Genomic DNA, 21474 nt, shown 5'->3' with positions numbered 1-21474 from the left:
GCGTCATGGCATCCCAGCACGTGACAGACAGGGTGTGTCGTCGTTGCTACTGTATAACATCACCAATCTCAGTGATTAAGCAGAGGGAACACCCGCTGATGAGGTTTACACGCTGTTAATCTTATCTGTTCCCATAAATGCTTTGTCATCATTGAGGCATAATATTTGAATCTTAAACATCTGGTTTAAGAAATGAAAAGAACAGAAAGAATGAGGCTTTTTTTTTTTTTTTTTTAGTTCACTTGGATGTTTGAGCTTCACTGTGCAGAATTATTAGAATCACTTCTATTAAGGACGTCCACTCAAATTTGTTTTTCATGATGAACCATTTCCTCCATCTTCCTCTCCATATAATTGTATGTTCCCTCTTAACTAAATGCAAGTTTCCTACTTGCCGGTCATGGGCAAGATTTCTGTAACCATAATTTACTTATATATCTTTCAAAGGGGAAATCCGTAAAATATAGGGTAAATATATATAATTCTTACACTGAATTTCTGTTGGCAATGCGATTAGTATTGTATTATATCCTTTCAGAGTGTTTTCATGTATCCCAATTGAATATGATTAAATCCTGACTTGTGGACTGAAAACACTTAAGATAAGATAATCTTTTATTAGTCCCACAGCGGGGACATTTGCAATTTGACTCAATCTGCTCAAACCTGTTTGACTGACCAACACTGTCATCTAGTGGCAAATATGATGATGCAGTTTGTACTCTGCATGTTTATGTATGAAAGAGAATCTAATCATCTGCAGAATATATCTTAGCCAGCATTAAAGCAGCTATAATCAATATGATGAACAATGCATTACACGACTACTTGTATGTGGAAGGTGTCATTCGTAGAGAGGAACCCGAAGGATATTATCACCCAATTCTGCATTTCTCGTATGATGTCATTCCTTACATCAGCTATAACATTTTAGTGATTGAGGACAAAACAACATTTCCACAAAACAAAATAATTTATTATTTTCAAACCCAGAGGCAATTTGTGGTTACAGTCATTACAGATAACTGATGTGCATTTTACACACACTGTACACTGCCACTACCAATACACTACTACTAAAACTACAGTACCTCATTACTACATCCACTACTTACTAGAACTACTAGTTAAAGTAAGACTAAAGCACAACATAAAAACATCAATACATTAAGATACAATACATCTGCATTTTTAGCACCATTCATTGCATTATACTACAGACGTAAAGAATAATTTAATCTTGTTTGGGCTACTACTACATACTTCACAGGCTTGTGTTTCCATGTGCCTCTCTCTGAAAGCCTGGAAGAGGCCTTTTTCATACAGTACCATTAAAGCTGGTCACTTGTGCAAGGATTAATAAAAATCTCCATCTAGCATCATAACATGGGCAAAACCCTTTTCATCTCTCTTTTTCTTTTGTTTGTCTGCTCCTTGTCTGGATTCAGGGGAGTTGTTGGACCTTTCTATTACAAAATGATAGGAAAAAAAACAGTTCTCATGTGGATGAAAGAAAGAGGAGTCTTTATCTTAGAAGGGGACGGGTCCGTAGTAGGCGACGTACGCGGCGACGATGCCTGCAGTCTCGGCCATCTCGTCGCATCCGACGTTCACCTCGCACACCTCTCTCAGGCTGCATTGCAGAGGAGAGAAAAGAGGTTAGAAGGGCTCTAAAATCTCTTAGAATTAACTTAGATTTAGTTCTGAGTTGTGTTTTTGCACCAGACTAACGTATAACCATCATTTGACCTTAGGTAGGAACTATGCAGCAAGGAATTGCAGCAAAGGTCAAGCCAAACAATAGCTGTGCAACGTATATTGTTGCTTAGTGAGTCAGTTTTATCCAAATAGAGTAAATAACCGTACCTTTCCATCTGCAGAAGGGTGAGCTCTCCAGCTGGGGCTCTTCTTCTCCTCAGGAGAACGGCGGCCAGGTCTCTCTTCATGACCACCTCAACTGCTGCGGCTGTGGGTGCGGCTGCTTTTGACAAACATCACAAAATCAAACTCTCTTGAATTTTCTTGTTTTACAGTCAAACTTTAAGTAATTCTGAAACCATGCAAAGATTCTTTCTGGAGACAAAAAAGTTGCATACCCTCATCACTGGCTGACTCTGATGAAGATGAGGAGGATGAAGAAGAAGAGGAAGAAGAGTCGGATGCTGAGGAGGACTCGGAGGACTCAGAGGAAGAAGATTCAGAAGAGGAGGAGGAGGAAGAGGAGGAGGAGGAGGAGGAGGAGGAGGAGGAGGAGGACGAGTCGGAGCTGGAGTTGGAATCGGACGCTGAAGAGTCTGAGGAAGAGTTGGAGTCGGACTGGGAGGACGATTCGGAGGAGGAGGAAGAGGATGAACTGGAGGCGGCGGGGTCAGCAGCCGCAGTGTCGGCCGCAGGGTCAGCCGCAGGGTCGGCAGCTGTGTCGGCGGCAGCATCGTCCACGACAACCTCTGGTTCAATAGCTGGGGATCACAGAAAATAACACTTTTATAGATGCACTGTAGGTGCTTACATTAATCCAAATCACATAGAGGTCAATATCACAGCAAGGATGAGAGGAGTTTGATCTTACCTCCCATGGACCAGCACACCGACAGAAGAGCACAGATGGAGAGGAGAGTGAGTGTCTTCATGATGCCTTGTAGTTGGTTTCACGCTATAGACAAGTTGCTTGCTCTTCTTAGCTTTCCTTCGATGATGACTTCTGTTTCTTTTCCCCCGATTCCAGGTCAATATATACTGAAGTCCACCTCCCTTGTCAGAACCAGAGATAACCCTCTGATTGGCTGGGGAGTCAAATGTCAACGTTTCCGCTTCCACTTGTCATGAAAGCTCCCCTTAACACCCACGCAGCCCTGGCACAGCGTCCAAAAACTCATTCACCCGCACACAGACTTACACGGCCACAAGTATTCCTGGCATTCAGTTGTACGTACAGTGCATGCCCTGTACAGTATTAATCATATACATAACTATGTATGCAGCCTTTACTTGACATTAAAGCCAATCCAAGACAAACAGAGTAACATGGGGAAAGACATTAACTTCAGGGGATTCCCCTTTTCCAAGATGCACACACACAAATATACACACTCCTTTCTTTCCTTTATTTCTAAAGAACTCCTATAGATAAATGATCAATTTAATTACTGAATTGACATCTTAAAATAGTGGATCTCTCTGGCTTTTTGTAAATTGAACAGTATTTTTTATAATATTTTCTCCAACAAAATGCCATAATTTGCTTGTCAATCATTTTCTGAGGTCAAACCGAATCATTTTTATACTCGTCGTGTTTACCAATTCTGTATATACCCTTTAAATTCCTTTCAATGCACACCCCTCATCACTGGAGTATAAATAATACAACAAACCCCTGAAAGTCCAAACCGGGTGGTGTTACTGATCTCTATAAAATACCCTTCAAATGTGATTAGATTTTAATCAGGGAGACCCGTTTGCAGGGTTGATACTTCAACATGAAGTTTGCCAGTTCTTCCTTTGCTGTTATGTTGCTACACTCCACCCCCACAAACCCCAAACTATAGCCTGAGCCGACCACAAGCTACTAATCGAGTGACACGGAACAGCAGTGAGCCTCATTATGCGACAGAGTTTAATTAGAGTGTTGCAGAGTCCCACCAGAACCGCAGTCAGTCACTATTTACAGATCCATCTTGGTCCAGCTCCTGACCAGATCCAGGCACGGCCACGGTTTACCAAAGCCAACCAGTGGCCCAATACGCAGCCTCGCTTGATGTATTTCAGCAGATATACAGCTAAATATAAGCAGCATATGTGTTCGATGCGCAGCATTATGCATGCGGGTTTGGATGCAGCTTTCTGTTTGTGCAGTACAGTTAAAGTGTGGCTTCAGCTGTGGGTTAAGATAAAAAAAAAAAAAGGTATTTGGAGTTCGCAGCTTGGTCCTAAACCATATTGTAGCTTAAATACTGAGTTGATAACCAAAAGTTTATGTACACATATCACTTCACGTATATATATCTCAGAGGGCCCCCAAACAGCTCCATCTATCATGTAGTGAGAAGTTCAGTGCTGCTGCAGCCTGACCTTGGTGTCCCTTCGTGTTTCATAAAGTCTAGCGTTATTCCTGGTGTCAGGGATTTGTTTTGGACCGTGTGCCGTGTAATTTCAATGTCTGGTCCAGTGTCCATTTTTGTGGATGCATTTCAGTGCGTGGGGGAGACTCAGTAGGAGAAAACAATTGGCAGGAAACACAGTGTCTGGTGCATTTCTGCTTTTTTGTTGTTGCATCTTGGCTTTGAAATCACTTGATATAGACAATGAGTAATGCTCACTCTCATTTACTGTTGTTGTGGGTTTGCACACATTTCCTGTTTGTCCAGCCGAAACTGGAAGACTTACATGCACAGGTACGCACGTATTATACGAGAAACACTATACACTGTAGAGATAAACAGCTTATCTTATTCTATATTAGGTGATGTGGTATCCTCACATGTCAAATATAATACTGAGTTTATCGGCAAGGCCCTAAATCTTGCAGTTTCCTGAAAGAGAGAACACATTACACCTGTTTTAAAGTCACAAAACAGTTTCTGTGTTGATTTTTAATTGATTTTTTTCTAATTTTTTATAGCACTTCCCCTGTGGCCCATCTTCTAGGGCACGAGTCATTTAGTTGTTTCAACGTGCAGGAGAAAAACATTTGTGTGGGCGACTCTTCATTTTTATGCCGCAAGCCTTTGGGACAGCCTGTCCGAGGATCTGGGAACAACTGTTTTTTTTTTTTTAAATGTCTTTAAATGTAAACTTTAAACCTCTTTTAGCCTGGTATTTGATTAGATATTTTTTATGGCCCTTACTTAAATTGTATTTAATAATTTACTTTATTGTATAAATGTTTTGAAATGTTTTATTGCCTCTTATCTATCGTATTTGTTAGTCTTTTATTCAGTTTTATTTTTTTATTTTTTATTTTTTTTAATAATTTTTTACAGTTCGTATATTTGTGTGTGTGTGTGTGTGTGTGTTATTTTTAAGAGCATTTTGCCATTTGATGAATTTCTTTACAAATGCTAAGACTCAACAGAATCATTTATGTATTTATTTCATGTTCATCACATATCTCCTCACTTCCTTCTTGTCCTTTAAGAACATCTGTAGGGTGTTTAGGAACTGACCATGAGTTGCACATCTGGAGATGGACCTGGACCTCAGACCAATAGACCAGGGCTCCAACAAGTCAGTACTCAGGCTTCTAAACAAACACGTAATGTCAAACAATCCTCATTGTAAATGTCCTGCCAGCTTAATTTGCTCCACTTGCATGATCCTCACACAGCGTATCGTTGCAACAAACAACCTTTAAATGACCAGTTAGAGGCGTGCATTTAGACCTTTCTTTTTAAACCATTACCTCAGTCTGCGTGTGGATGCTCAGGACATGGAGAGAACATTTTGTATTGTAGGTAAGCGTAGGTGTACCTCAGCAAGGTGCCAAGGACTTAAGGGTAAGATGCTGTAATACACCAACTGAATGAAAAAAAAAAAAGTTAGATGCGGGATTTTGTATTAAGGTATGTGAATAAAAGAAAATGTAAACCTAGGTAAAGTGGGAGTGTATTGCTGCATTATAAATAATGTAAAAGCCCTAGAAGAGAGATCTACTGTCTGTGCTTAGCAGACTGATTTCAGATCTCCTGCAGAACCAGAGACTTGTTCCTATATCCATAACTTTTTTATTTCATTTAATACTATCTAATAAACTATTGTACAGTATTTTCATTTTCTGTTAAATGCATCAGGATGACCTTATGGAGGAATAAACAGACAGCATCCCATGAAATTAAAAAAAGGTTTGATGTATTTTGAAAACCTGGGAATAAACCAATTTAGTGTTTAGTTTGAGATTGAAGAGTAGAGTTGTTTCACATGTGACATGTCGTGAAAGAAAGACTTCTCACAATCTAACCAGTAGTGGAAGACAAGGCAAGGCAAGTTTATTTATATAACACATTTCAAGGTAATTCAAAGCACTTTACATAAAACATAAAACATTAAGATCATCAAGAAACACACCCCTGAATAAAGGTATACATAACCTGTAAACCATTTTACATTTTAAAGAGTAGAAATAAAAACAAGCTAAAATAGAATAAGATATTAAATTCAAGAATAAAGGTTACAGTGTAAGAAGTTAATTATTTGATTTAATAAAATAGGCAGCAGCAAACATAAAAGTCTTCAGCCTTGATTTAAAAGCACCTGCAGTTTTCTGGGAGTTAGTTTTTCAGATATATGGAGCATAAAATCTGAACGCTGCTTCTCCACGTTTAGTTTTGACTCTGGAGACAGAAAGCAGACCTGCAGACGACCTGACAGGTCTGGATGGTTCATAATGTAATGATGATGATATTACATTATCGTCAGATCAAGTCGGACAAAACAAATTGTCTGTATATAGCAGAAGATCAGACATGTATTTTGGCCATAAATCATTCAGTTGAATCATTCAATTTGAAGTCAATTATTTGGCAGACGGGAAGCCAGAGTAAAGACCTCAGAACTGGAGGGATGTGATCCACTCTGAATCAGCTGTCTAATCGATTATTCATGGCAACCTGAAAGGACACCGTTACACTGGTGGAAGAAGAAGTATTCAGATCTTTTATTTAAGTAAAAGTAGCAACACCACACTGTGAAAAGTCCTACATTCAAAACCTTACTTAAGTAAAAGTATGTAAGCATTATCAGCAAAATGTATCAAAAGTACAAGTACTCATCGTGCAGAAAAAATGGTCCCTGTCAGTGTTTTACTAATATACATGTTTTTGAATTAATATTACCGGTGCATTAAAGGTGGAGTCAGCGATTCTAATCCAATACACTTTTTTTTTCAAATTCAGCGAATATCTCCTGACTAGCTGTCCGTTCTGTGTCGGTGCTAGAGCTTTGATTCTCTGCCCGAACCCAATTGGGCTCAGGCTGTAATTTCTCAAAACTCCCCCGGGCTTCAATCAGGTCGGGTTCGTGCTAATGTTTACTTACAGTGGCAGTAGGCAGTATATTTTTAGCATCATTGGGCAGAAATTCCATAATAACCTTTCAGCATATTGTAATTCAAGTGTTCTGAGAGAAAACTAGACTTCTGCACCTCCTCATGGCTCTGTTTTCAGGCTTTAAAAAAGATCAATCACAGGTCATTTTATTGAGAGAGCGTTCCTATTGGCTGTGCTCCGGTCATGTGACCGGAACTTGGCGTTCCTTCACCAGATTTCACAATGGCGACGGCGTCACAAACTTTCTCATTCTACAGTTAAACCGTGCACTACAAGATGATTCTGAAAACATTTGAGGCGAGAAATAGGCATTAACGTAAAATAATATTGATTCATATTTGATCGTGATTATCTAGTTTGACCGTTTGGTCGGAGTTTGCCAGTGATTGACATCCGGCTCTCATAGACAGCAGATGGATAGCAGAACTCAGATCAGCTCTACTGCTTGTTTTCCTCCGGTCTGTGAAATCTTGCAGATGCCGTTAAGAGCACCAGAGTACACAGAGGCACATGATTTTTGTCAGGTTACCTGTTTCATGTACTATTGTCATGATATAGCGTTATAAAAATAACCTTTTTTAATCATATTTGCTCCAATCTCGCCTACTTCAGCTTTAAAGACCATAACCCAGTCTTGACTCCCAATTAGTTCATGAGGAGAAATGTCCATCGTGACCTATGTAGGTAGGCCCGATATATGATTTGTTATTAGCTATTTTGTTATCATCATTTTAATTTGATCTTACATGTTGTAATTTGTGGTGTTCGTTCACTGGTCCCTTTTATTTTTAGTTGAGCAGGAATGCTTTGTATTATAATCAGTAACCTACTGTTGTGCATAATTTGAAAGACTTTAGTTGACTTTAACTTGTAAAATATTGATTTTTGGGGCATAATCATAGCTCTAGTGTCCACCGAAAAAAAATCTTGTGCTCACATACAGCCCTGGCTCTGTAAATGAGGCACGGACCGACACTATTCCAGCCAGGACAGGGGAAAGGCCATGGATGTATAAAGAGAAAGGCAGTGGGAGCGAGAGGGACGGTCGATCTGGGTGGTGAGTTAAAGGCATGGTTGACGATGTTATCAAGTACACACTATTTGTTATATTGGTTGAAATGGTCTTTACAATATATTTCTTATGAGCTCTGAAAAAGGACCGGAAAAGAGCCGTCATCTGTAGCTGCTGTAATCCTGTAAAAACGTCTTCCAATCACTGCCTCGCGGTCCGCTTGGAAAGAACCAATCAGATGCCTCCCTGCCTCCCTGCTCGTACTCTACCCTTGGCATGCACCAGCCTGAACTCAAAGCGTGTTGCCGCCGCACGTTTACTGGAGAATGGAAGAGAAAACTCAGCCCTGCAGTAGCACTGCCGCGGTTACTTGTCATGAGGTAGCGTTGTTGAGTTGAGGTCCTCTCTCCGCTCTGTGTCTGTGAAGTAGTTACGATGCGGCGGTGCTCTTGCATATGTGTGTGGGGGGCGTTGCCTTGCAAGGAGCCCCGTGGGGAGGGGGTGGGTTTAGACGGAGCTCCTGAGGCGATGCTACTTTCAAATTATGCTAGTATCGTCGACCCTATCTTTAAATATCAACAATCTTTCTCCAGAATCGCTGACTCCACCTTTAATGTGCATGTTGCTGCTTTTATTGCTCAGTTTAACTAGCCTACTTTATATACTGTTAAAAAATGCATCATATTCTAGTAAATCATCTCATGTTTGAGGTGTCGCTGTCCTGTGAGAATCACATATCTCTAAAAAGTCAACTTTTCATGAGCGCAGAAAAACAACCCTGTTTTCAACTTTGTGACGATGCATTTTCCAGCTGATCCAAGATAAATAAATGTCATATTTAGTTTGTTGAAAATAACATCAAACAGAGATCTAGGCTGGGTTTTATTTTTGTAAATTTAGAGCAACTGTAATTAAACTTGATTTGACACCAGAAGAAGCCTAACTTATTTATTAGAATTACAGAAACAATATGTTAATAAACAACCAGTTTTACACCACATTTATCAACATCAAAGTAAAAATGTTGGCTAAACAACAAGTTTACATGAATGTGATTTTTGAATTACCAGTAATTAATGATCATATTGTTTCTGGCATGAGTTCTTATTATTTAAAATCAGTCGTTATGGGACCAACTAATTGATAAAGGGCCCAGAGACCCCATCAGTGCATTATGTAAGACTGTCGTAAACAAACTCAGATGGCAGGCGACACATGCTGTATATTTCCATCTGGTCTCTGAGAAACGTCCACCTGCCAGGCTTTCCCAATTCCGCCGGATGCATCCGCTTGGCAGTACAACACCACTAATTATACTGATCCCAGACTGAGCCTTGAAATTCCCCTCTTGCTTGAGAGAATATTTCTGGGACAAGCCCAAACATTTTCACTCTTGATGTCTACACTCTACAGCCCGTCTGTTTTTCTTTTATAGAGTTTTTTATTGCTAAATTCTCTCTCTTTTATCCATATTTAGAGCCGATATGTCTTTGACTCAAATCTTTCATTTTGAGTTTGATGCTTTCCGCTGTGTGATTGCTGCCTCTGTGATTCCCTGGCATTCTTCACTGTCGTTTTTTATGTGACTTTATCATGTGCAGATGATGTTTTTCCACTTTATTTACATGCTTTTCTATCCAGGATGATTCATATCATAACTTTACTGCCTTGGTCAGTATCTCCTGCAGTCGGCTTTGTGTCAATCTCTCTGAGGTCGGTATGTTGTGGTCCTGACAATAACATTAGTGGACAGACTAACAAACTCTGCCAAATCTCTTTGACTTGTGGTCCGCTAACCGGACCACAGACGGGCTCACACTCACATAAACAGACAAAACATAACACACACGGGTAAATAAGTGAGAACGCATGATACACACACGCACAAATGTTTAGTTTCCTTTGTATTGGAGGGAATAAATTACAGGGCTTGTCAGTTTAACACATAGCCATACTGTTTTCTCAGAAGAAAGAATTCACATTAGACACCTCTATTTAGTATTTTATTCAATACACATAAATTCATTTACATTTGTTTTAGAGTCCTAGAGCTCCGTTTTGGCCTCTGCTCCTGCCTGCTTCACCTCCTGAAAAACATAGAAATCTGATAAGTGAAATACAGCAGAGAGGGAATATATGAAACTAGTTTACCTCAAGGGTATTTATGTAGCGTCTCACAGATATAGGTCTACTATTATCAGAGGAAAGCTCAAAGAAATGCCTACATTTAGGAATTAACCTTCAACAACCCTGGTGCATTATGAGACGGTTTTTAATCTGTTTTGGCTCTGTGTCACTTCTAGTTTTATCTGTCAAGAATTTTAAATTATTCAGTTTCAAAAGAACATAACATTTTAAAGATTTAACAGGAGATAGAAAAGGAAAAAACAGAAGGGTCTAGAGATAGAGGATGCTGTAACTCGGTCTCACGGGAAGGCGTGTAAATAGCACAACATTACAAAGACATTCTGCGTGTCATAAGGATGCATTTTAGCCTTTTCGCGTGTCATTTGTACGCCGCTTTTGCATGTCATTTTTACGCCATGCGAGAAAACTAGGGTAACTACAACAGAGTATTAGGGCCACATTGAGGAAAAAAAATTAATCTGAGATTTCGAGAATAAAGTCATAATATTACGAGAATAAAGTCATAGGTTTACGAGAAAAAAGTCGTAATATTATGAGAATAAAGTCATAAATTATCTCAGATTGTTTTTCCCGTCAATGTGGCCCTAATACGCCGTCGTAGGTAACAGCCGCAGTTAGGTTTAGGGAACAAAACCACTTAGTTAGGTTTAAGAGAAACATCAAGGTTGGGGTTAAAATAAGTACATAAACTAAGTAGAATATGTACGGAAACAACGTAACAGAAATACAGAAAACATGTTACAAATGTAATTTCAAAACAACTCAACAACAATTTGGGACACAAACACTGGTCTCCTGGTTGAAAGTCTTGTGTTTGTTTGATTATTGGCAACCTAGTTTATTATTATTTTTGAACATATATAATTTGATTTCAGTTTTTTTAGTGCCACAGTTTGTTGACATCCTGTCACTAACTCTGGTCCCTTCTGTCTTGTTGTTCAACCTCAGACTCTGCGTCACAACAGAGCTCCACTCTGTGTGGTGTAACTGAGCAAATTAGTGCACACAGTGAGGTTTCCTGTCTTTTGTGTGGCATATATTCTTCACAGTGACAGCAAGAAGTGCTCCAAACCCACTGCCACTTTCCTTTCTGCCACTTTTGTGGCTCCTGTTTGGTTTAATCATGCTTTCTTCTTTTGAATCACTAAACTCTGCTGCGCTACTTTTTCCCTTTAAATCGTTCAAAAGTCTGCATGTTACAAGAAAATGAGTACAATGAGCAACATCTATATCTCAACCAGCTGTTGCAGCTACCTTTGGTGCTTCCATGTTCGAATGAACGGCAGCAAAAATGCCGTCTTGGATGCCTCTAAGTAAAACATGATGAAGTGCCTTCTAAGGTGCCCTTCCAGTAGAGAAAACGTGATAAAGTGCCTTCTAGGGTGCCCTTCCAGTAGAGAAAACATGATAAAGTGCCCTCTAGGGTGGCCTTCCAGTAGAGAAAATGTGAAAAAGTGCCTTCTAGGGTGGCCTTCCAGTAGAGAAAATTTGATAAAGTACCTTCTAGGGTGGCCTTCCAGTAGAGAAAACGTGATAAAGTGCTCTCTAAGGTGCCCTTCCAGTAGAGAAAATATGATAAAGTGCCCTCTAGTGTGCCCTTCTAGTGGAGAAACATGATAAAGTGCCCTCTAGGGTGCCCTTCTAGTAGAGAAAATATGATAAAGTGCCCTCTAGCGTGCCCTTCCAGTAGAGAAAACGTGATGCAGTGCCTTGTAGGCTGCCCTATATGCTAGAAAACTTTCTGCACGCTGATGCCCCACCGCGTGCAGCTGGTGACCTTTTTATTTTTTCCGCCCCTGCCTCTCAGACAGCCTGAGTCCGCCACTGCATCCAACCATCAGCAGCGGCTAATTTTAGGTGAGCCATAACGGCCGCTCACCTTCAGTTCCCCTCGTAGGAAGGACTGGCAGAACTCCTGTACTCGCTCAGTAGAGATCTCTCCCTCAGGCAGGAGCCACTTCATGTCAGAGGCACCGTCATAAATGCCAACTCGTGGGAGGTCCTGAGACTTGAGGCCAAAGTAGCCCAGTGACCGGGCGTTGGACTTCACGGCTCCATTAATCAGCACAAACAAGAACTGGAACACAGTATTTTATAGATTACATCAAGTAACCACAGAAATGTAGCTTCTATTGTTATGTAGGAGAAGTAAGTTAAATATTCTCACCTTGCCTGTGAACTCAGGGGCCAGAGCTCCCAGTCGCTCCTTCAGCTCGGTGTATTCTTTACTCCCCCTGTTGGCAAAGAGCAGGAGGTGTGTCTTCACCTCTGAATTGAACAGGCCCACTGCAGTCTGAGGAGAGAGAAAACGGCATATACACAAAGAAGAGGGTTAAGATGGGAGAAGTTGTGTTCCCACTGGCCACCCGTGATCTCTTTTTTCAGAGGCCTCTCGCCTGACGAGCTCTAACAGTGACAGGCAGGTTATTTTCAAATAACAGCTACATCGCATACTTCTTCATTTCACTTTTAGTACATACTGCAGCTGCTCTTACAAAGTACATACTGTTGCATGCAGTATGCATACAACTCGGACATACTACTTCCTCATAGCACCGCACCTTGAACTTTGACCCTCTTGCTCAGATATCCGCTGCGCAGAGGATTGTGGGTCAGAATAGCCAAAAAAGCATGTTGGCTTGCATACTGCAAAATGTGACCGGATGCTGTAGGACATCCTGGTATTTTTTGGCATGCTGCATTTGGCATACTATGTATTGGAAAATACTAAATCTTTTTCTGGCATACTAAATAGTGTGGTAGTCTGGGGTATTGGAACGCACAGATAGTCTTTGTGTTGTTTACTTGTTGAGCTGATATTCATTGGATATGTTTATATTCTTTGAATACTCTGTGGTAGAGAGTAAGTATGTACATTTACTCAAGTACTGTACTTAAGTACAATTTTGCGGTACTTGTATACCTGAATATTACCATTTTATGCAACTCTATTATTCTACTCCACTACATTTTAGAGGGAAATATTGTACTTTTTACTCCACTAAATGTATGTGACGGTCACTACTGTAGTTACTTTTCAGATTAAACCTGGGACTTTAAAAACTTAAAATTATACATTGTCAAGAAATAACTACGCAGATGTATATAAACTATTTAAAATAACAAACTTTGGCAAGTTACAAGATTAAAATGCTGCTTGCATAGTGATACATCAGGAATAATAATCTGACAATATGATATATAATAAGGTAATACAACACTGAAGGGGACATACTGCTGCCTACTGAGTATTTTTACTTCTACAACTTTTACTACTTGTACATTTCATGCTAATACTTCTGTACTTTTAATGAATGCAGGACTTTTACTTGTAACAGAGTATTTCTACAGTATTATACGTTTACAAAAAGATCTGAATGCTCCTTCCACCACTGTGGTCAGAAATTGATGATGGAGTGATGGAAGAGTGGATATAGTGGAGAATGTTATAAAAAGTGTGTTTTTTTTTGCTTTTTATTTCTTTAAAATTTTGCATTTGTCTTTAATGAAACTATATATTTTAAGATGAAAGGAGTAAAGCTTTAGGGGATAAATGTCAGGAAGTAAATAACAGTTTGACAGACAGAGCCAGGCTGTTAGCTCCAGAAAAACATTTAACATATGAGAGAGATGAGGGCATGAGTTGGTCCTACCACTTGGTTGTACTCTGTGATGAATCGGACCTCGTTGATGGTGATGAAGTTCACAAGACCGTCAGTTTCTACCTTCTTGGCCTCGGCTATGACGAGGTTCTCCTGGTGGTTATCTGCCTGGATCACATGACATCATCTTTGTCATAAAACTGACATCACATTTATTGTTGAAAAAGATGCCTCGTGGTGCAGAATACCTTTCTGAAGAGGGTGATGGTGTCTGAGGAGAGGCTGTAGGCCGTCCACACCTCTTTGTCAGTGCAGACGGCTACAGGGACCGAGTCAACTCGCTTTGCAGCTGCAACGAGTTCCTGATAGCCGTGACTCTCCTCTCCCTGAGACACAACAGGGAAAGACAGTTACATCTCATCTTTTCATGCACATTATTTTACTTTTTTTCATTGATTTTTTCCACAATTATTTTCTTTTATTCTTGCCTACTGTGTTGTAATTTTTAACATTTCTGTCTTTTTACTTAACACATGTGGATTATTTTACATTATATTATGTTATATTTATATTATATTATATTATATTACATTATATTATATTATATTATATTATATTATATTATGTTATATTATATTATATTATATCATATTATATTATATTATATTATATTATATTATATTATATTATATTATATTATATTATATTATATTATATTATATTATGTTATATTATATTATATTATATTATATTGTAATTCTTGTGCAACCTGCTTTGGCAAAAAAATGGCAAATTTAAAATGCTAAAAGAGGGAAACATATGCCTTAATCCATATTAGGGAGTGACACATTTCAGAGGGAAATGTTGTACTTTTTACACCACTACATTAATCTGACAACTCTAGAATATAATTTCATTTAAAAATTAAGATTTCATATACAAAATAATGAATGAATTTATAAATAGGATGTATTACTTTACATCAAAAGTACCCAGCAGTGTATAAAGTAGTTAAAGTCCAGACAGGTATGACATTAACTCACTGCCTACATGTTAATGCGTCAATAATAATAATCCAATTACATAATATATATATATAAATATAGATATATATATATATATATATAACAAAAGTCAATTTTGATGATAAGGCTACTTATATACATTTACTTAAGTAACATTTTGAATGCAAGAAATATACTTGTAATGAAGATTTTTTTTTTAAACTCCAGTGCATTTACTTAAAGAAGGTGTAAAAACATTTAACTTTAAGTTAAATGTTAATAATGTATTAGCTCATATTAGCCCATACAAGTCTTAATGTAGACTACTGTGTCCACTAAATATATTATTACTGTTTACATGTGGAAAATGAGTATGTTACATTATAAATTTAATATGTTACTTTAAAACCACAGGACATTTATCATTAACCTTTAAATGTTATATCATCAATACTTAAAAAATATAGTCACGTTTTTTATTCTTCACCAACTACTTGAGTGGTTTAGTTGGGATGTATTATTTCCTCTTTAAAATGACTTTTAGACCACCAGTATAGGACACACCAACTCTCTTGTTATTCTTTTTTCCTCCAAGGAAATGTAAATTTGAAGAGGACAGGGAGAGAGTCGGAAATGGAGGCAGACTCAAAGGAAGGTGAATCATGTCTATTTCTGAGACAGTGTTGCATGAGCTCTGGCAGTCCGTTTTATCATTTTGCAGCCTGTAATATGTGTTCATTCCCAGTGAGTCACAGCACCAATATTTTGGTCTCTTTTTGCCTGCAGCATCATGGTCCAACTATGCCTTATCCTCATGTGCTCTCTCTCTTCCCTCTTCTCGTGAACCTTCTCCCTGCTTTTGTTTATGAGAGGGTCAGTGAAGCCAATCCCACAAGACTTCAGATACGTATGAATTTCCTGTCAAGTGGCCTGCCATCTTCCCCCGCACACAGAGTCTGGCCAAAGGGCTCGTCTCTGTGGGATAGCCAGCCACTCTCGGTCCTCACAGCACCAGGGCTGCCAAAGGTGTGGCCACAGGAAATATATTCTTCTTCGAAATCTATTCGTGACAGCCGCATCACCAGACTGCAAACAAATGCTGTATTTTTGGACCTCTCACAGTCTCAATCTCAGTTAATTTGTCTGATCATGTCTGGTTCGCCGCATGCATGGTAGCATAATAAACAAAGCCATAAAACAACCCCAGCTGGCTCGTGTGTAAAAGATGTCTGATTTGAGCCCATGGTTGAGACTTCTTTTTTTTTCTATAGGCTATGCAATTTTCATGTCTGACCTCCAAGAATCCGATGACCACCACTTCAGCAGAGTCGATGAAGGCCTCAGCAGCTTTGGTGTCAGTCAGTGTGGGAAGGCTGTCTGAGACAGAAAGACACAAGATGCACAATTCAACATTCTTTGCACATTTTTTCGTTTCAACAATACTGAGAGTCTAGAGCCACGCTATAGCAGCTTTATGATGCTGTACTTATATAGATGCAGCTGTGGGCTGAATGCTCATGTTGGCATGACATCCTCACAATGAAAACCACTAACATGTTGAAGTTTAGAAGTTGAGCAACGCTCACCGTTTTACTTTAGCATGTTTGCATGCTAACGTTTGCTAATTAGTAGGGGTGTAAGAAAATATTGAGTATCGCGATATTATATTTTGTGATACTGTATTGATTCTCAAAAACACTATAGATTTTTAATGAATAGTTTGCATGCAAAGATTCACACAGTCAATACTTTATTTAGCAAAGATGTGCCCTCTCAAAGTAGTGCTATGATGTTGGATGTTTGAGGAACTGTGAAAAATGCAGATCTCACTGGTCTGATTGCATAAAAAAGTTAACTTTTTTTACTTCGATTTTATGCATATGGTGGTGTGTTCTTTATACTATGGCAGTTTTCCTAAAATTAGATTTAAAAAATCGCAATAGATCGCCTTGCTTACATTATCGCAATATATCCCAATGCATTGAATTGCAACCAAAGTATCATGATACGTATCGTATTGCCACAAAGTACAGCTGAGGCTAAATGTCATTAGCTTTGCAGGTATTTGATCATAAACCAAAGTATTGGACAAATAACAATATTAACATGATGATCACCAAAGTTATTATAATTCATCCTGAGGGGGATGAATATCTGTACCAAATTTCATGACAATCTATCCAATGATCTGTCATTCAAAACCACAAACATCAACCTCATAGAGGTAAAGGCCGGGGATCACCAAAGTAGAATTCATCGTCTGGGATCTGTGAATATTTACAATACATACTTGATATCCATCAAGGTGTTGAGATATTTTCAGATAAGTTAAAACTTTTCTAGTCAGGGCATCACCAAAGTCAGTAGTGTTCATCCTCTGGGGACCATGAATGTCTGTGCCATATTTCATGGCAACCCATGCAACAGTTGTCGAGACATTTCACAAAAAAAAAAAAAATGTCAACCTCAGAGGCACGAGGCGTAAAGGCAGGGGATCACCAACATGATTAGGATTCATCCTCCAGGGACTATTATTATTATTATTATTATTATTATTATAATATATTATTATTATAATATCCAAATGTTCTCAATTATACAAAATTTCATGGCAAGTCAAAGTGGTGAAAGCTCGACCAAACATAGTCTAAAAACTGTATATTAGCAGAGTTGCAACACTTTGAGACATGTTTGATGTTCCGCCTTGAGAGCAGAGAGAAGAACTGTAGCATAAAACCAAGAAGACACAGTTATACTTAAATCAATTTACCTTTATCTGTGGCAACGACAGATGACACCAGGAGGGAGAAACACAGAGTGATCAGCATGATTCAAATGATTCGACTGACAGAGAGGCAGGCAGGCAAAGAAAGCAAACGAAGGAAAGCCCAGAAGACTTTGTGGCTGTTTGACTTTGAACGGAGAGTCGTGTCACCTCTGCTCTGTCTCTGACGGTCGCCACATGGCAACCCGGCTGCGGCCGCTGCAGCTTCTCTGGGTTGTGATTGGAGGCTTTCATGAGAACCAGCCAGGTGTTCTTGATAAGTGGGGGTGCTGGGACGTTGGACTACGTGTCACTGTGCGAGAGGGGACAGGTGTGAGTGTGTGTCTGCACTGTGGTGTGGTGGCAATCTGAGGTTGAGGATGATCCCAGTTGACCTTTGCTTTTGTGAAACATCACACACCTTTTCTTGTTGCTCATTAGTAGCATCTTCTTAACAAAATGTCTTGTGCTGCAGTGTGCTACATACACCTGTTGTAGGTGGAAAGCTCTGCTGACATATAGCAGCCCGGTGAGGAGGCCTGTGTGACCAGTTAGGGACCAGAGATTAACTAGGCTGCATTTTGGTACATTCACCACAGGAGGGACACAACTCCCAGACAATCCATCCGCACTTAATCAATGGAGTTTGGTATTTGGAGACACATCACTATTTTTCTAAAATATATTTTACCTTTATTTATTTTTGCTTATTGAAAAGTGCAAAATAAAACTAATTTTCTTCTTCTTCTTCTTCTTCTTCTTCTTCTTCTTCTTCTTCTTCTTCTTCTTCTTCTTCTTCTTATTCCATAAAATCTGTCCCACACATAAAAAGTGTCTAATGTGACAGTAAGAGCCTCTGTAAGAGAATATCTTTACGGCAAGTTCATTTTTAAAAAATCTAATATTGATTAAAATGCTGTTACCAGCATGATACCAGCTATAATAATAGAAGAACAACAATTATAATCTAAAACTGTGAGCCAAGAAAAACAAATACATAAACCATTTTCTCACATAACTTAGAGAGACAGGAAAAAGCCCACAAACTTACAGCAGCTCCCACAAACCACCACAGCAATGTTGATTTATGTGTTGATGTTAAAACAAAAACTAAAAGATCCTGAAATGCAGATTTATTTTGTAGCAGCACCGTGGCAATTATTAAACTTAAACTCTTAGAAAGAATAATCTAAATAATTTTGACATTTTAATCAGTGATTTTTGAACATTTTTCCCATTGAAAAGGAATTTGCTAAAAATGTTCTGGCATGTTTCAGTTTGGTCGACCACAGAGCAGACAAAAAACAGCTGGATGCACAAAAATACAATGAACTCTTAAGGACAAGATCTGAACCCTGTAAACTTTCTGTTGGGTCAATAAAATCCAAATACTAAATAAAAAAGGTTATTCTGATTATGAAACAAACAAACAAACAAACAAACATAAAAATAGCGTCCTAAAGCTGTTGCTACAAGTTAAATGTCGTAATGTGTTCAGTGCATGAAGACTAATTAGAGCAATAATGATATAACTCATGTAGTGGGGGAATTATTACTATAGACTGATAACTTGTATATTATCACAACAACAAACGTCGTCTGAGATTTTAAAAAAAGTGTTGTTCCAAGCTGTTAAGGGTCTCACCTTATTTTCATGGTTGGTGCATGTGATGTATGTTGACATGGGGCTTAAGGGAAACAGGGCAACACTAATACTGCAAATTAGGACAACACCCAGCGTCATAGACTTATGACTTCTGTGAGATGCACATACATGTGACATCAAAATAAAGCTTCTTACAAACACTTAGTCTGTCTCTGTAGCGTCACGGCACAGTGAAAGGTAAACATCTAGATTACAGCCCACAATGACTGTGCATTATTTAGTGTATACTGGGTATCCATAATATGCTTATTATACTTTGTTTTTGAGAGGGACTTGGATGTAAATTACATTGGAAGTATTTTTGAAATTACTAAGTATACCTTTTCATTTAATAATTATAAGGTAAAGTAGTATTACCACTGAGTAACAAGGCAGGAACAACGAGGTAACAGTGGTCGACTACTATTTATATTGTCACTTATTTTTAGATTATGACATATTTACGAAATAAAAATGTAGGTAATTGCAATGTAAAACGTTTTTAAATATGGAGTACATATTATTGATATAATATTAATGTTTCTGTATTTTTTTCAAACATTATATATATAGGTTTATATGTTTTCTGAGTATTTCTTTGGTACCCCATATGTACAAAATATTTATAAAAAATATTATACCCAGTGAGGTAAAGTAAGGCTACTCTGTAACTTTGGGTGGACAAAAATCGTGACAAAAAAATATTTTCTGTAACTTTTAGTGACTTTAGGCTGTAACTTTTTGTACAGCGGTGAAGATTCTGTGTCTGTTCTCTATTTGTAGTATTGAAGTAACCTCTAATTGTCTGTATCTCTGCATAAATGTCTCATTTAAGATTTTATTTCACAGTGCTGCTCTATGTCTCTCTTTTAGTTGCATTTTCAAAGGCAACAAACAGCATTTCACCATCTTAAAATTATAACAGCGCCGAAACACTTCTTCTGCTGTAAAGTTTGTGTTTATAGCATTCCTGACACAAAAGCAAACTTAGAGAATGGTAGAACAATGAAAATGAAAGACAGAAAAATGTAGGAAGGGCAGAAATAGATTTTTAAAAAGTTGTCTTTGGCAATTTCTTGAGGAAGTAGTGAGGTGTGAAGTGTTCAGCAGACTCAGAAAAGATGCAGTTTAGGTTCAAATTACAGGCCCAGTTGCTCATATAGTTGGTGCTGCAAATAAACAAAGCAAAAGTGATATTTACAATGTGCAGACACTTACATGACAGTGGCAGAAACTAAAATATCTGATTTGTTACATAAGCTTTTTCTCTGAATGGATTTTGACGACATTTTGTGAGCAAATGATGATGGAAAAAAAAATAAAAAATGTGTTTGCCAACATAGTCCGACACATATAACAGGTTAATTTGCTTTCTTTTTTCTTTTCTTTTTTAATCTGTAGTGGAAAGTCAGAACAAAATTAATTTGTGTTAAACAATATATAAAATTCAAACAATCCCTCTGTGCCAGATTTTGAAAAAGGCTGTTTATATCTATTGAATTAAAAAAAAGCTTTAGATTACAGCTTTGCTAAACATGGAGGAAGTTGGTGGATAGATATTAGGACAGAATCTGTCTTAACAGATGCTTCTTTAACTTTGCATGCAGACAGAGAGTTTAGTTTAGTGGTCGAAATCATAATCTGATGGATTACTGGTATTTAGATCGTGGCCAGGTTAAAGCTGTCGCGATTTCTCAGTCATCACTTACACAACTTTTAACCCTGTTAGGCTTTGACACAGCCTCGGAGTGCAGAGGTCTCACATCATGTGGTAATAATCCTCAGACCCTGCTGCTGTGCTTCTTCTCTCACAACCAGTGTCTCACTTATGCAATGTGCACATGTAAAACTTCAACTTCATTTGTCATGGAGATTGAGAAACATTCAGAAACTAGACACACATTAACAAAGAAGATTGTTTAAATAATTACTTCAGTTCACACAAGAATACTGTATCTGCAACAAAAGACTGAAGAAAACCAAAACAGCCATATAAGCAAAACACTTCGGTAAAAAGACATATGATAAAAAATAAAAATAATACGATTGTATAATCTAAAATTATCTAAATATATAAAAAAAAAATGATGTCCCAAATTTCTCTGATATTTTTGTGAGTGGGATGTTTGGTCTGGAGTGTGAAAACGCTGACGGTGGAGGACTAATATGATGTTGGTCACGGTGTCAGCTGTGTGGGAGCGTTTGCAGTATGGATTTCATGTGTGGGTTGGAAACAGCTTACAGGCTGCCTGATGGTTA

At 38.3% G+C, this 21474-nt stretch overlaps 2 protein-coding genes across 3 annotated transcripts; both read right to left on the bottom strand.

Annotated features, from left to right (window-relative positions):
• Nucleotides 1-954: 954 nt before the first annotated feature.
• bglapl (bone gamma-carboxyglutamate (gla) protein, like) lies at nt 955-2716 on the bottom strand. Of its 2 annotated transcripts, none has more exons than XM_037760932.1 (4): nt 2570-2716; nt 2097-2459; nt 1867-1981; nt 955-1633 (listed from the first exon to the last, which is right to left on the bottom strand). In XM_037760932.1, the coding sequence occupies exons 1-4, from the start codon at nt 2628-2630 to the stop codon at nt 1531-1533; spliced, it is 642 nt and encodes a 213-aa protein (XP_037616860.1). In that variant the 5' UTR covers nt 2631-2716; the 3' UTR covers nt 955-1530. The 2 variants fall into 2 exon arrangements, with proteins under 2 accessions (XP_037616860.1, XP_037616869.1); XM_037760941.1 differs by having other exon boundaries at nt 1867-1978; nt 2570-2715.
• Nucleotides 2717-10038: 7322 nt separating this feature from the next.
• Nucleotides 10039-17803, bottom strand: LOC119482980 (endoplasmic reticulum resident protein 27). The gene is made up of 7 exons (XM_037760916.1): nt 17577-17803; nt 16101-16183; nt 14051-14188; nt 13854-13970; nt 12368-12493; nt 12080-12277; nt 10039-10139 (listed from the first exon to the last, which is right to left on the bottom strand). The coding sequence occupies exons 1-7, from the start codon at nt 17632-17634 to the stop codon at nt 10098-10100; spliced, it is 762 nt and encodes a 253-aa protein (XP_037616844.1). The 5' UTR covers nt 17635-17803; the 3' UTR covers nt 10039-10097.
• Between the last annotated feature and the right edge of the window lie 3671 nt (nt 17804-21474).

Source organism: Sebastes umbrosus, chromosome 3, assembly GCF_015220745.1.
Source record: "Sebastes umbrosus isolate fSebUmb1 chromosome 3, fSebUmb1.pri, whole genome shotgun sequence".
Classification (NCBI taxonomy): Eukaryota; Metazoa; Chordata; class Actinopteri; order Perciformes; family Sebastidae; genus Sebastes; species Sebastes umbrosus.
This window is presented reverse-complemented; position numbering and strand designations above follow the sequence as displayed.